This window comes from Phocoena phocoena, chromosome 10, assembly GCF_963924675.1.
Source record: "Phocoena phocoena chromosome 10, mPhoPho1.1, whole genome shotgun sequence".
Taxonomy (NCBI): domain Eukaryota; kingdom Metazoa; phylum Chordata; class Mammalia; order Artiodactyla; family Phocoenidae; genus Phocoena; species Phocoena phocoena.
Genome location: NC_089228.1, coordinates 34,945,691 through 34,960,908, shown reverse-complemented (window position 1 = coordinate 34,960,908; position 15,218 = coordinate 34,945,691). Strand labels below are relative to the sequence as shown.

Here is a 15,218-nt window from a genome sequence, read left to right as displayed (position 1 = left end):
TTCAGACTGCTCACAGATTAAGGTCAACGGATCATACTGAACAAAAAGTACTCCAAGAACTTTCACTTCATTTTTCAGGTAAAGGAAAATTGGGGACCTGATGCTTAAGTTAGAAATTACAGCAGTCTCCTTATCTGTACAACATATTAGAAAATCATTAACCTAAATCATTTCTATCTGGCTTTAGGAAGCAAATGAGTTTTCATTTCTGTTCTGTTTTGGTCAATGACTGTTTTCCTTCCCCAAGCCCACCCTAGATTATGTCAGTAACAAAAGCCAGCCAGTCCAGCCTTAAATCTTTGCCTCTGGAAATCTACACCTGAATGTGCCCCAATATTTTTTGTAATACAGGAGAAAATTTTAAAAAAACAAAAAACTTTCTTTCCTATTTGGAATTGTAGCAGCATACACAGGTCATGACATATGTGCTTGCTGTACTAGATTAGAGGGAAAATGCGTGACCAGACATTTCTCACAATTCAGGTACACAATGACACACCCACCCCTCATGGTTATGTGAGACTGCCTGATGACTCTCAGAAGCCAACCTAAATGAAGGGCTTCACCACCTGAGAACCATTCTACTGCAACAATTTAGATCATCGGGAGTTAGAGACCCTGAAGAAGGGGTAGGAGAGTTTACCACTGAAGACTAAGTTCATATTTATTCTCAAATGTCCTGACTACAAAAGCAGCTTATTTTTTACACCAATGTCATGTTCTCAACATAAAAGTTAAAATTCATTTATTTTCATAAAACTTAAGCACCTAGGTCAATAAATTAGAATATAAATGTTCTATAAGAGTCTTATACCACAAGGTTATGTGTTGGTCTCCAACAGTGGCTTTTCTGTCCATTTCACCACACAAAAGCAGCTCGCTCTCGCAGCATGCGCACGCCAAAGCGCTGCCATTCCCTCTGATAAATCCACAGCTCCTGTGTCGTATCTAAACAAGCCAACACTGCCCCTCCTTTCCATGCAATCAGCCGGGGATCCATGTCCTAGAGAGGTGATAAGCAAAGATATTTCAGTGTAAGCAGACAAGACATTTACTTGAACTTGGGGGCAGAAAACACCCTGCTGAGTCAATATGGAATAAATCAGATTTTCAACTTGCATTAAAGACCCATGAAAGATCCATGAACCACAGACATCTTCTATTTCAACTCACAAGAAATTTTTTTAGTTTTTATTACTGAAAATGCTACTATTCACTATTTACTATTATTCCACAAAGAGTCCCTATAGGCAGCAACATATGTAAGGACATAACTTATTTTGAAGTTTGACTAGAATAAATATATCCCACAGTCCCTCCCTCAGAATTAAAATTAAATAAAAATATTCCCAGGAATTGTCAGTGAGAATAATAAAATACAGACACAATCTGTTTCTAAATTCCTGTGTTTATGGTTGCCAAGATAGTTCAAACCAAAAAGATCCCTGAAGATCACCTGGTCTAGGGACCAGCAGGAGATTCTTAATATCAAAGAGATAAAATGGAATTGTTCTGGCTGACAGCGTGAGAACAGTCAGTCTTCTCCTTGCCCCATCCAGTCCTTTGACAAAGGCAGAAGTCAGTCATGCTAGTTTGGAGGGCACAGCAGGGACTAAAAGCCAGTAATCTAGTCCCTAGTCCAGAGCTCCTTTCACCACATCTGTGACCTGCTGAAAGTAATTTTTCCACTTGCTCCAAGCCCTTAAGAACTCCCCAGATACAAACCCACGCCTCCCAGGATTTTCTCTGTCCAATACATTACAACTAGAAATAATGCTGTTTCACTGGCAAGAGTACAACTTGCACTGTGTACAACATACCTTGGGCCTTGTGATCACATCCACATTTTCAATAATTCGCCTGAATGAAGGTGGCATCTTATTGAGAATTCTGTGCTGCAGAAATTCTTGAGCTTTATGGAACATCAGACCACCTCCCACCACCAGGATGGAGCTGTACATCTTCTTTTTGGCTTCATCAGACGCTGCAAAGACAGTGAAATCCCTTCCACACTTTTTCTCCATATCCACCACCACCCCAGGCCAAGCCACCATCATCTCTTGCTTGGATAACTGCGGGAGCCTTCTCAAAGGTCTCTCTCCCAACCCATCCTAGACAATGCTACCACGCAGTCAGAGGAACCTTGCAAAACACAAATGTGAGCATGTTGCTGTCCCACCCCCGACCCTGCTAGTAGCAGGATTAGGACCAGAATCTCTAGGGGGGCCTACAAAGTCCAGTGTGGAGTGTACCCACCACTTCCCACAGCTTCACCCTACATCCTGCTTTCCAGCCACACTGGCCTTAACACAGGCTTCTTCGTCTACCTGGAATACCAAGGTAACACCTCACTCTCCCCCTAGATCCCTCTCTCTCAAATGGCTCTTCCTCAGGAAAGCCTTCCCTGCCTCCCCGCCCTCCACAGCTCCTCCTGAGTAAAAACTCCTTATTAAATCCCTCAATCAGAAACTCTCAGTCAGAACCCTTTAGTTCAATTTTGTAGCACCTGCACAGTTGTAATTTCATCTTTGTGTGGTAAGCTGACTTGTTTTGGTCTCTTCCACAAGGCTCCATGCTCAGCGAGGCCAGGAACCAGATCCTAACACCTGACAATGTAGGCGCAAAGCAGATGCTTAATAGCATTTTTTTTTTTTTTTTTTTTTGCTCAAAAGCTTTTGCATGAACATGCTGCAGGGCAAAACTACACCCTAGCCTGAACCCTGTAATTGCTCTCTCCCAGCTCCCAGACGTGCTTACAACAACAGTCTATGCTATGGAGGATGGCTTTATCCAGGCCCAGGGCTTTCCCTTCAAACAGCGAGATGGCAGTCTTCCGGGACATCAGTGCAGTGAGAGCTTCCTCAGAATCATTGCCAGCCATCAAGCAGTCTCCCTGGGAGGATCCCAAATCCACCTCCTGGGAATGCAGTCTTTCTGGAAGATCAGAGGACTGGCCACGAAGATCCCCCTCAAATCCAATGGGTTTGGATGCAGACTTTCGGTCAGCAGTAGCTTTTGCAGACTTTAAATGAATCAAAAGGAGAATCAAATGGATGGTAAGGCTATGATAGAACACGGTTGATGTTCTCCAGCTAGATCCCCCCTTCTCCCTACCCCACTACTCTGCACTCTATAAAAAGAAGGTCTGTCACTGTGCTGCAGAGAGGAAACACACCACAGTTCTACGACCAAGCACCTGGTCCCCACCCCTGGATAACTAGGAGTCAGGGGTGGTGTGCAGAAGATGAGGAAGTGCTGACAATTCCAAAACAATCACGGGCAGGCAGCGCGTGAGGTAACACCTCACTCTGCCCCTAGCTCCCTCTCTCTCAAATGGCTCTTCCTCGGGAAAGCCTTCCCTGCCTCCAACCCTCCACAGCTCCTCCTGAGTAAAAGAGCTATAACTTTGCTATTACTGATAGGATTTTTAAGATTGAAATGTCGATGTAGATGAACCTTTTCCCCCTGAGTTTTTAAGTGTAGTAGTTCACTGGAATTCTTAGGCCACTGGCTGTTATGGGTCCTCATTTTCAGACCTTATCTAAGAACCCCACGCTCAGCTTTGGGACAGGAACAAAAACTAGAAAAGGTTCACTGCCCTCTTCTCTCCATCATGAGCTGCTGTTTCATTAGCAGATAAGAGCTTTAATTTGTGCCCCTGAATCAGACATCCTATAACTAGGATCAGCTTTGGACAAAAGAATTCAGCTCTTTGCCTGTGCCACCCAGTTTTTGCATGATAATTTAAAAACAGGTAAGCTTTTACTGAAAATACTACTGGATAAATATTCAAAAGTAGATAAAGTATTATACATAAACTACTTTAAAAATACATGCCAATTTACAAGCAGCTCATGCAGCTCAATAACAAAAAAACAAACAACCCCATCCAAAAATGGGCAGAAGACCTAAATAGACATTTCTCCAAAGAAGATATACGGAATGCCAACAAACACATGAAAGAATGCTCAACATCATTAATCATTAGAGAAATGCAAATCAAAACTACAATGAGATATCATCTCACACCAGTCAGAATGGCCATCATCAAAAAATCAAGAAACAATAAATGCTGGAGAGGGTGTGGAGAAAAGGGGACACTCTTGCACTGCTGGTGGGAATGTGAATTGGTTCAGCCACTGTGGAGAACAGTATGGAGGTTCCTTAAAAAACTACAAATAGAATTACCATATGACCCAGCAATCCCACTACTTGGCATATACCCTGAGAAAACCAAAATTCAAAGAGAGTCATGTACCAAAATGTTCATTGCAGCTCTATTTACAATAGCCAGGACATGGAAACAACCTAAGCGCCCATCATCGGATGAATGGATAAAGAAGATGTGGCACATATACACAATGGAATATTACTCAGCCTTAAAAAGAAATGAAATTGAGCTATTTGTAATGAGATGGATAGACCTAGAATCTGTCATACAGAGTGAAGTAAGTCAGAAAGAAAAAGACAAATACCGTATGCTAACACATATATATGGAATTTAAGGGAAAAAAATGTCATGAAGAACCTAGGGGTAAGATAGGAATAAAGACGCAGACCTACTGGAGAACGGACTTAAGGATATGGGGAGGGGGAAGGGTGAGTTTTGACAGGGCGAGAGAGAGTCATGGACATATACACACTAACAAACGTAGTAAGGTAGATAGCTGGGGGGAAGCAGCCGCAAGGCACAGGGATATTAGCTCGGTGCTTTGTGACAGCCTGGAAGGGTGGGATGGGGAGAGTGGGAGGGAGGGAGACGCAAGAGGGAAGACATATGGGAACATATGTATATGTATAGCTGATTCACTTTGTTGTAAAGCAGAAACTAACACACCATTGTAAAGCAATTATACCCCAATAAAGATGTTTAAAAAAAAAAAAAAAAAAAAAATACATGCCAAAAGGGAAGTATCTTGTAGATTGGTATTCTGAAAATTGATGTTTGCTGAATAAAGAAATCTGTCATCTGGATTTTAAACACAGACTTCATCTACGGTCTTAAAACCAGTATCAGCTTTAGTATACTGTCAGATTGCAGCCACTGCAATGATCCATTAATTATGGACAAACTTCTCGTACAGGGACAAGACTGTCTCCTCTCACACAGAATTACCACAGACCTGTTCTTGCTTGCTTTGTGTGGCCAGCAGGTAATGTTCATCATGAGGATCCTCAGGGTCACCCTGGGACCTGTGCTGCAAAGTTGTCATCTTCTGTCCAACGATTCCAAAAGTTGCTGGATAAAACAAAGCCATCGGAGCCTGTGCATGGAAGGAAAAGAATGACCAACCAAGGATACTGCCTTGTGAAAAAACTGACCCATTAAATAAATTTTGTTCTTCCAAAAACAAAACTGGCAGATCAGATCCTATAAGTTAGACCGAGTAAGCATTCTCTTTCAGAAGTAACATTATTTCTTCAGTGCATGATAGGCCAGAAAACTAACTTATCATCAAATTGAATGGGTGATGTAACACCAGAAATCTCAAAGTAAATGTAAAATAAGTGCCTAGTAATCTACTTTATAATTTCCTAGTAAGAATGGTGCCTCTTTCTAAATAACAACTCATCACATACTGGCTAATTAAAATAATGGCTCAGATCTGTTCTAATCTGTACTCTACCAGTGGTTTAAATGTTGGGTTAGCAGCTAATTTACAACCAGTTGACATTCTCACCTCATGAGGTTTCCAGCAAGTACATATTCTCTCAGTCTGATTGAACCTGACTGCCTTTCTTTCTACCCATGGAAATATATACCGATGTGTTACCTGGAGTTTTTCATCTCCTAATCGAAACTGGTAAAGAAGGGCAGGGGAATCTGGATGTCGAATCTGAAACTCATGGTCCTGAAGCCCAGAGATGTCCTGATTCCAGGAAAAGATGCTGTCAGTGAATCAGTAAAAGGGCATGCAAACTCTTCAAATGCCATCTAAATCTCACCTATAAAAGGGCTGCCCTACAACTTCCTACCACTCCCACTGGAACTTAATAAAACAAGAGTTCAACTGTACCTTGATTCTCTTCCAACATTCCTGAAATTCCCACTATGTACATTTTTGTTTGCTTCATTATCAACACACACCAATACAATGTCCAAACCAGTAAGCAAACTCCCTCAATAACTGGGAAATGTTATTACCCCGTCTTAATGTTTCTCAAAAAAATTTTTATTCAGAATTACATTACTTGAAAAATGCTTTAAAATAAGTTGGAAAAAGAAAGGTCTAAAACAAATAGCATAAAAAGGTAGCAATTCATATACAGCAATGACTAAATGTTGACTGTTCACAATACCAAGAAAGTGCTTCAAATGATACCATTTTATTAACTGTCTATACCTATGTATTTACCTGCTACTATGCATTACATCCAAAGGTTTATCTTTATCCTTATTAAAATGATTGTAGATCCTAAGGAGAGAGACATCTGCTAAACTCTCTTAAAAATACTAGCTGTGTTTTCCAGAGCCTGAGACACATCCGTACAGCTCTGACCTTACCAAAAAACTCTCTCACTCCTTAAGAGCTTCAGCCTCAAGGCTTTATAAACTTGGGTTGAACAGGTTGCATAATACTGTTAAATTTTTAATTAGCTTTAAATATCTTCAATTTTCCTGAAAACAAAAATAATCAGCAATTTTGATGTTGCTCCCACCTGATCTAAATGACAAAAAGTTTCTTTAAGGTGCTGCAGAAGAAGGCAATCCATTTTATTTGTTAACTGGCATTCTCTGTAAGGGAACCCAGCTCGCTGCATCAGCCAGTAAAAACATCTTGACACATCAGATCCACCATATGCCAGACAGAGCCTAGTGTTAAGAGAAAAGGGCAGATGGGTAAGCTGTCAGTTAAGAAGGTGCAAAGGGTGCTCCAAAAACTCAGTTAGGCACAGTGAAACACAGCAAGTTTCAAGAAATGTTGTAGAGATAAATTAAAGCATGAAAGGACAGAATGGATGTAAGGGACAGAGAAAGGAAGCTAGCAAAAACCAGTGGTGAACATCTAGAAGCAAAAAATGCTATTTGCAAAAACTGTCCAAGAAACAGAATACACATTAAATCCAGCTCATTTCCAAGTCCATATGTGTAGCATATGACAGCTGTTTGACTGTCTATACTCACCAACATGTAGAAATGGCAGGCAGTGACACCGTAAGACAAAGTTAAGGGAGAAAACCTTAGCGAATACTATCTACTAACAATATTTCTACGATTTGGAAAGATCACTGCTGTGCTGTTTTAGTGGTAGAAGACCTGGGTCCAGTGTTTTCTCTATACTTTGAAAACTAATGGCATTAGGTGTTACAAATGGATGAGCCCAAACAACTCAATCTGGGTTTGAGAATGCACTGTAACTTGGGGTGGGAGGTAACAAATTAACCTTTCTCATGGACTGCTTGGACCCTCTTTTAAATTTGTTTCTATGACTTCAGAGTCAAACTTCCTATGTGGGTGACAGGAAGAATTAAAGCATCCTGAAGAAGCCATCCTGGAAGCACAAAATGCTGCAGAGAACTGGTGTGTGCACTACCTGAGTGTGCTTACCTGTGCTGGGCTTGTCTCAGGACAGACAAGCAGCAAACCTGCTCCTGCTAGGTATTTTATTACCTCTTCTATCAGAGATGACATAATGAATGGACTTGACCACGATAAAGTTACTCCTCACTCATCAAAAACAATTATGACGAGAAAAGCAAATACTCAAAATGCTAGCTAGCTAGAGAATTCAGACCTGAAAACCTATTTTCTCCTACATGACTTGCCCAAATAAAGCTTTGCTGTGAATGTGATTGGTATCTCTCTGCCACACCATAGTGAAAGACACAAAGCTAACATACATACTTCCTCCGTGGGAAAGCACACAACACACACTAGGGCTTTCAGGAGCTGCTAATGTGAACTCATATGAGAGAGTTCAAATGGGAAGGGTAAAATCGGCTATTTATAGCCGTGTTAGAATTTGCACTTCCACAATCTTACTAGTTTCACAAGAAAAATCTGAGTATGTAATTCCTTACAAAAACTTCTAACTCATGATGCTTTCAGTTGAACAGGCTGTGTGGGGAGAAGGAGCAGGGAATACCTCCTCCCAAGCTCCTCACCGAGTGTTCCGATGAGAGACCCCATCCTCCACACAGCACACGCTTGTCTTTTGGTCTCCAACATCTACAATACACGTGCTGCTTAAACCACTTCCATAGGTGGCGCACACAGACTCCTGATGGACCACGATCCCTGAAAAACAAAAGGTAGAGGGGTGAACACCTGGGGAGCAGGAAAGATCCTACAACAAACATTCAATTAAAATCTAGGAACCTCCAGGCAATCACCCAAGTATCACTGACCCTCCCAGAATAAGCATTTCAATAAAGCAGTGAATCAGATTAACTTTGTCAGGAAAAAAAAAAACAACAATCTCATTTCAGGCAGATTTCACTGGGATATCAGACATACCTGAAAACCCCATCTTCATTAGGATCATATTCACTAATTCTTTCACATGCTGCTTATTATAGATATCAGGAATTAACAAGATACATCTATAATACTGAAAAGAACAAAGAAAAAATATAAAATGGTTAACACTCAAGTCAGGTCAAAATAAATTTCACCACACTTGTCGTCAAAGAGGATTCTCTCTAAAGCAGTAGCAGCAATGGCTAGAGGCTCAAAATAAAAACTCAAAGCTCTCTGCTATCCTTTAGGTTTTATGAAAAAAAAACAGAAAGTGCTGAAGTTTTGTGGGCTTTTTTCCCTTTGAGCTATTTAACACTTATAAAATGAAAAATAAGACAACTGATGTTTCCAAAAAAGGTCCAGAGAGAAGGCATAAACATGAGCAGGCTTGCTGATTGCAGAGCAGTTGAGAAGAACACCAAGAACCAAACAAAATGAGAAAAAAAAGAAAGCACCAGAGGGGAATTCAGTGAAGGAAAAAAGATATCCTTAACAGCTTAAGGTCGAGAAGGCTTCAAGGACACTGTCTTACAAACAACTGAGTATAGTATACTTTTATTGACCAAGAATCTTAAAGACAATCCAATAACTGGTCATTTTAGTTTACCTTTAAATCTTTCAGTGGGATTTCCAAGTATTTTTGTATCGCATGAGACCATATTACTTCAATATCTGCCAGAACAGCTGTAAGGGAGCCCCCAGGTCCTGGGTGAATATTTAACTGACCTCTTCTGATAGGCCAGTGAATATTGTAACAGTCCAGAGGATTAACATACAGGGCCTAGAAAAGACAGGGAGATAAATACATTGTTAAAACTCTTCTCTCAGGGTTTTCTAGATTCACATTCAAAAACCTAAGGCCAGAAGTTATCATTAACATTTGCTGACTGTTCTAATGTTGAGAGTGGTGTATGTAACATCTCAGGAGCCAGTGTGAATATCTGGTCCTCAGGGTAGGATTACAGAATGCTAAGAAAAACTAGAACTAGGTGGCAAAGCAAATTAATTTTACAAATAGTATCTAGGTTTTCTTCTTCCATTTCACTGTAAAGATGTTTCCTACCTCTTCTCCTACCAAAAACTCAGGGTGATGAGATGTGTTTGTCCACTTATTTCCGGAGCAATGATCTAAAATCGCAGGTCGCATCTGCTTGTTGTAGGAACGTGCCTGAAACAAAAGAGCATCCGAAAATTCTCTGAATCCATGCAAGAAAACAAAAAGGGGTTGTCCTCTTTTCTCCTCTCTCACAGACCAGATACAGTGGCAAATTTTAATCATAAATCCAAGATATGTGACAAAATATTGATTGGTCACAAGTGGATTCTCCTGCCCTATACCACAATCTTGATTTCTCCCGTAATGTTAACACTTAGGGAGTGATTCAGTCAGTCCAAAATTAATACTGTACTCTGCTGAAAGTTGAATACAGATTTATATATCATATAGACTCATGTCCATTCCTAGCAGCACTGGTTTATCACATTAAAATGACAAATGTAGTAAGAATACAGCTTCCCATCAAGATCCTGGAATTACACACTTAAGACTCTCAGATAAATTAAATTTTCATCAACTTGACACAAGAAACACCACCTTACAAATTATTTGGCTTGCCTAGACAATACCAATTCAGGTATTCTGTAGGTGGTTAAGAATGTTTTTTCTTCCTCTTTTAAGGAAATCCCATCTTTAATTTGCATAATGAAATAGGGAGTGCACACGAATGGTTACAACCTAATAGCAGTGGTCAAAGAATGAATCTGAAGAGAGTTGAGACTGAACCTGCTCAGGGGACACAGGAATCCGTCTTGTACCATTTGACATCTTTTTAGACCATATTGCTTGATCCACCATTTTAAGGCCATTTTGTCTTTGTTCATTACTTTCAGGTTTCTGGGGAAAAAGAACAGAGATGAAGCGTATAAAGAATTTAGTGAAAAAGAGAAAGAAATGGCAAAATACTAATTTAATCCAGCAAGAGCAAATGCTCCCTCATCAACGAGTAGCATGTCCTTCACCTTTGTCACACGTATTAATCTTAAGAATTCAAAGTAAACTTCTTATTATTTATAAATAAAAAAATCAGAAAAGAGCCATCGCCATAAAACTATCTGCAAAAATCTATAACCTCAAGTGACTTTTGACTAATATCAGAGCACTGCTACTTTATATTTACAAAGAATTCGAGAGGCTCTTCCATATATCTATATAATTCTCATGTTTACAATTTTATAACAATGTTTTATTCCTTCATGTGTTATTTCACTTAATTAATGAGTATTCAAGTTCTTGTGATATTGCAAAGAACACTATATTTTTATAAAATATTATTTTGTTTTCTTTCCATTTTTATTCCTGAGATTTATTCCTAAAATAGAATTGTAAGATCCAAAGATATGCGAATTTTAGATTCTTACACTGTCAAGTTATACTTAAGCTTAGAAATGGACTTAAGGAGAGTCTGCTAGTTATGCTAAAAAATGGAACCCTAAGGCTTACTATAAGAATTATAGAAACTGCAAGTTCCTAAAACTACCCTTGATTTAAAACTTAAAGCAGATTACAATGCAATACACATATTTAACACCTATCACAAAAATTTTCCTGTTAATTATCACCTGCAAAATAGGATGCCTACTGCATCCTAAGTAAATGCTTACTCCAAGGAAATACTATTTTTTGCCTTTAAATTATGATTTGATCTAAGATTGTAACAAGTGCTTATTGTAGCAATTCAATTTGCTACAGATTGAAAATATGAGCTCAATTTAAACTCTAAGTATCTGGAAGAGAAAATATGGCAGTCAGTTAATAGACACCTGGATGTATCATTTTAAGGGAGTGACAATTCTGTATCTTCCACTAAAGATCATCTTCATCAATACCCAATTCATCCTGATGGGTTAAAAAATTAGATTTACTTTTGTTATAATTATTTCTGTACAATCTAAAATTGATAGCTCAGATAAAAAATGACATTTGTAACCCTGAATGATGTCGTTATTTTAAAATACATTAAAGCTATGAAGATGTCGTTCAAGATTATAGCATACATTGAATACTGAAGCCCTCCCAAGGAGACAACCCTGGGCTTTCTCTTTAGGTCTTACATTTCTTTTGTGTGTGTGTGTGCTGCGAGGGGGGGTTTGGCCACACTGCACAGCTTGTGGAATCTTAGTTCCCTGACCAGGGATTGAACCCGGGCCCTCGGCAGCGAAAACTCGGAGTCCTAACCACTGGAACGCCAGCGTCCTCCATTTCTGACTTACATTTAGTCCCTCCCTTAGGAGCCAGTTGTCTTTGTACAGGGGCTGCCCTTGTTGTTTGTGTCTTCGTGCAATAACATGAGGAATGCTGGCAGGAAGTGTGTCTGTGGCTCGACCGATCCTCAGAGTTGTTGAACCTGGATGTATGACAACGATGAAGTTGCTCTGGATTTGCTGCAAATACAAAACATAGGAGTGTGACCTTAGTAAATAACATGCAGGTAAAATGTTAAATAACACAGAGGTAACAGGCTAGACTAAGAAATTAGTTTCCTGTAATGACTATCAAACTCAAAGGTATCAAAATAATTCAGTAAAGGGAGTTCTCTGAGAGGCATCCAAATATTGCTCTCTGCCTGCATGCAAACTCTTTTTGTATCTGTGTGCCGAGGATCTGACTCAGGGTACATAGGTCAACAAATATTTGTTTAAGTGAACGAAATCCTACGTACCCAACGCAAATCAAGCTATAATTTGGGGGCATTTCTGTGCCAATCACTGTGGGTACAATGGTGACCAGGACGAAGTCCTGACCACTAGAGAACTTCCCATTTACTAGAGAAGAGAGTTAAACAACGAATAAGAGTGTGGGGAATACTATGACTTGTGAAGTATGGGGTTCCCTAAATCTGAATCACCTAAAGATCCTTGTTAAAACAAAACAAAACAAAAAAGACCCTAAAGCTTCACTACAAATTTTCTGATTCAGAATCTCCAGGAAGAGAGCGCCTAGGAATCTGCAATTTACAAAAGCTCCTGAAGTAATTAGTATGATCACTCAGATGTGACAACACTGGTTGAGAAGGTGAGGGAAGAAGTTAATTTAAGATCAGAATCACTGTTTTGCAATGCTGGAAAGTGAGTGGACTTTATACATGGACCACTTCCGAGAATGTGCATGAACTGTATTTTCGTCATTGTTTTTTAAACACTTTACCCTTATTGGTTCTGTACTATTTACGTGATCTGGCAAGAGTCTGCGGTTAAGAAACCAGAGTTCACAATTCCATCCTCACAGGTCAGAGAGCTCTGCTGCATTTCACCATCCATTACTGGGAGACAGTGAACAAGGACTGACAAAGCAGCACAAATCAGGACCATGGAGTAATGACTGTGGGCTTTTAGATCTGTAATTCTCAAGGGGGCAGAATATAACCTGAATCACTAGGGAACCTTTACCACGTAAACCTGTTGAGGGACCCAGAGTTTCAGGAGGGAGTGGGGGAAGAAGGGACTCGAACAATCCCTTTGACAACAGGATGCCTCTGTTGAGAATCACATTCCAGTGTGACTCCTAAATCAGCACCTACTCTGCTCTGCCCTTAAGGTACAGTTGTGTCTTCTTGGCATGTCCTCATTTAAAATATTTCCGTAACTTTCCAATAAGATACAGTCCAGAATCTCCAAGATCAAGACCCTGCCTACTTCTCTAGCTTTACTCTAGAACCACTTACTTTTCAGTCTCTTTAATCTGCCCAATCCAGATGTCTCCTGATTTCTTAGTTCACTGTGCTGACAATCAGGCCTTCACAAACGCAACTCCCCTTGCCTGCAGTGTTCTTTCTCCCTGTTAAATCTTACTCCTCCCTTCAGGTCTAAAGTTAAATGTCATCAGACCAGGTTTATTTGTCCCTCTGCAATAAAATCTTATGGCACCCCTCCTTTTCATGACACTTATCATTCTTGTAATGATTTACTGTCTGCTCTCTCAAAAGACAAAACCTTCATGTAAAGGACTACTACCGTCTTGTTCACTACTCTGTGCCCAGTGCACGGCATACAGGAGCCTAGTAGGTATTTGTTGAATGCCCATGGCACCACTCTCACATGGCCTGGTGCTCTGCAGCACACTTCTCAAGCTTTTGCGTGCTATGGCAGACAACATTTATCTAGCAAACTGAGTTAAACAGATGAGGTGACTTGCCATCAGGGACATCTGTACCTCATTAATAGTACACAGGCTGCAGCACACTGATGGCGAAGCTCTGGGGTAGTAAACACGGTTTTCCAAAGTGTGGACAAGTAGTTTTTAATAATTACATATCTATCTTAACATATTAGAAAACAACTAGCCAATACATCCTACATATCATTTCCTGGACATTACTGCTTAACATAAAATTGAGTAAAAACAGTTATTCAGCAAATAATGGTAGAGGTGTCACAGAGGATATGGAAAAACCAAAAGTTGTTACATGACTGAAGTTAAGCAAATGTTGTTACAGTGGCTAATGGCCCAGGCTCCAGATTCACAAATCTGGCTCGAAATTCAGGCTGTGCCACTTCCTTGCTCTAGATAAAGTTCCTACCTCAGAGAGCTATTGTGAGGATTAAACGAGTTAATCATGTAGCTCGGAGTCTGGCTATCTATTCCCAAGTTCTGCATTCCCTTCAGAAGAGGCCAGGCTCTGGCTTATACGACCCTCTTGATGCCATCCCTGTTAAGATCTCCAGTCTCATGTCTTGCTCCTTCTTCTTCCTCAATTCCAGACATCCTCATCTCCAACATTTCATATCCTCCCTTGGCCCAGGTCTCTTCCATGCTGTTCTCCTGCCCTCACATTCCCCCTGGCTAACTCCTAATCACCCTTTAGGTCTCTGTCCAGGTGTCACCTCCATTGAAGAAACTGTCCCAGACCGTCAGGGCTGGAGGAGGTACCTGCTGTGTGTGCCCAATACCTCCCCCTATGGTCCTCTGCACTACCCCATCCCACTCCATGCCCTAGATACTTACTGCCCATCCCCAACCGTGAGCTCCCCCTCCCCGCCAAGTGGGAGAATCCTAGAGAGTGGGAACTGGCAAGGCCCTTACACACCATCCAGTCTGCCCCCTCAAACTAGTTGGCAGGAAGGTGACAGTCCTGTGCTGGTCTCATAGCCCGGGAGGCTGGGGTTCGCACAGTGGCTGGTGTCACTGGCCTGGCCATCTGCACTGTGCCCTAGGAGAAAGCGGGGAACGACCCCCTTGCACCACCCACCTGGGTGGGCGCCCGAAGACTCCCGCCGTTCGCCAGCCTCCTCCCCCTAGCCCAGCTCCGCGGCCCCCCGCCCCGCCCGGAAGCCGAGTCCGAGGCCCGCCCCCGGCGCCTCACCTCCTGCAGCGACTCCGGCACCAGCGCGGGCACGATGGGTCGCTTCACGCCACGCTGCTCCTTCTCCTTCTCCCCGCCCTTCTCTTTCCCATTCTCCGTGTCCCCCTTCTCGGCCTGGGTCATCTCGGCTGCCGACGCCCCTCCAGCCTCTAGCCTCAAGGACGCAACGCGACCACGAGAGAACTGGCGTCCGAACAAGCGCAACCTCGCGGCCGACTGCCCACAACCAAGATGGCCGCCGGGAGTCAGCCCAGAGCATTCCGGGAGAGCGGAAGGGCGGAGCTGCCCGGAGGAGGGTAAGATGGGAGGGGGCACTGGCTGGATGTTGCTGTGATTGGTCCTGGCTGCAGCATGCCCGCAACCTACTTGTGTTTTGTTTTGCGTGCTTGCTGTGGAGC

The 15,218-nt window shown here is 41.6% G+C and overlaps 1 protein-coding gene across 1 annotated transcript; it reads right to left on the bottom strand.

Annotated features, from left to right (window-relative positions):
- Positions 1-652: 652 nt before the first annotated feature.
- ACTR8 (actin related protein 8) lies at positions 653-15,057 on the bottom strand. The gene is made up of 13 exons (XM_065885386.1): positions 14,821-15,057; positions 11,732-11,902; positions 10,245-10,355; positions 9,525-9,629; positions 9,069-9,242; positions 8,459-8,552; positions 8,107-8,239; positions 6,661-6,814; positions 5,775-5,870; positions 5,124-5,264; positions 2,758-3,022; positions 1,821-1,984; positions 653-1,003 (listed from the first exon to the last, which is right to left on the bottom strand). Exons 1-13 carry the CDS (start codon positions 14,941-14,943, stop codon positions 860-862), a joined length of 1,875 nt encoding a protein of 624 aa, XP_065741458.1. The 5' UTR covers positions 14,944-15,057; the 3' UTR covers positions 653-859.
- Positions 15,058-15,218: the final 161 nt, after the last annotated feature.

Coding starts and splice junctions, on each gene's coding strand:
- ACTR8 (XM_065885386.1), bottom strand. CDS start 14,943: ATGACCCAGGCCGAGAAGGGGGACACGGAGAATGGGAAAGAGAAGGGC. Junction 6,815..8,106: donor GTCTCTCATCGGAACACTCG/GTGAGGAGCTTG, acceptor TCTTAACACTAG/GCTCTGTCTGGCATATGGTG. Junction 1,985..2,757: donor CCATAGCATAGACTGTTGTT/GTAAGCACGTCT, acceptor CTGTCTTTGCAG/CGTCTGATGAAGCCAAAAAG.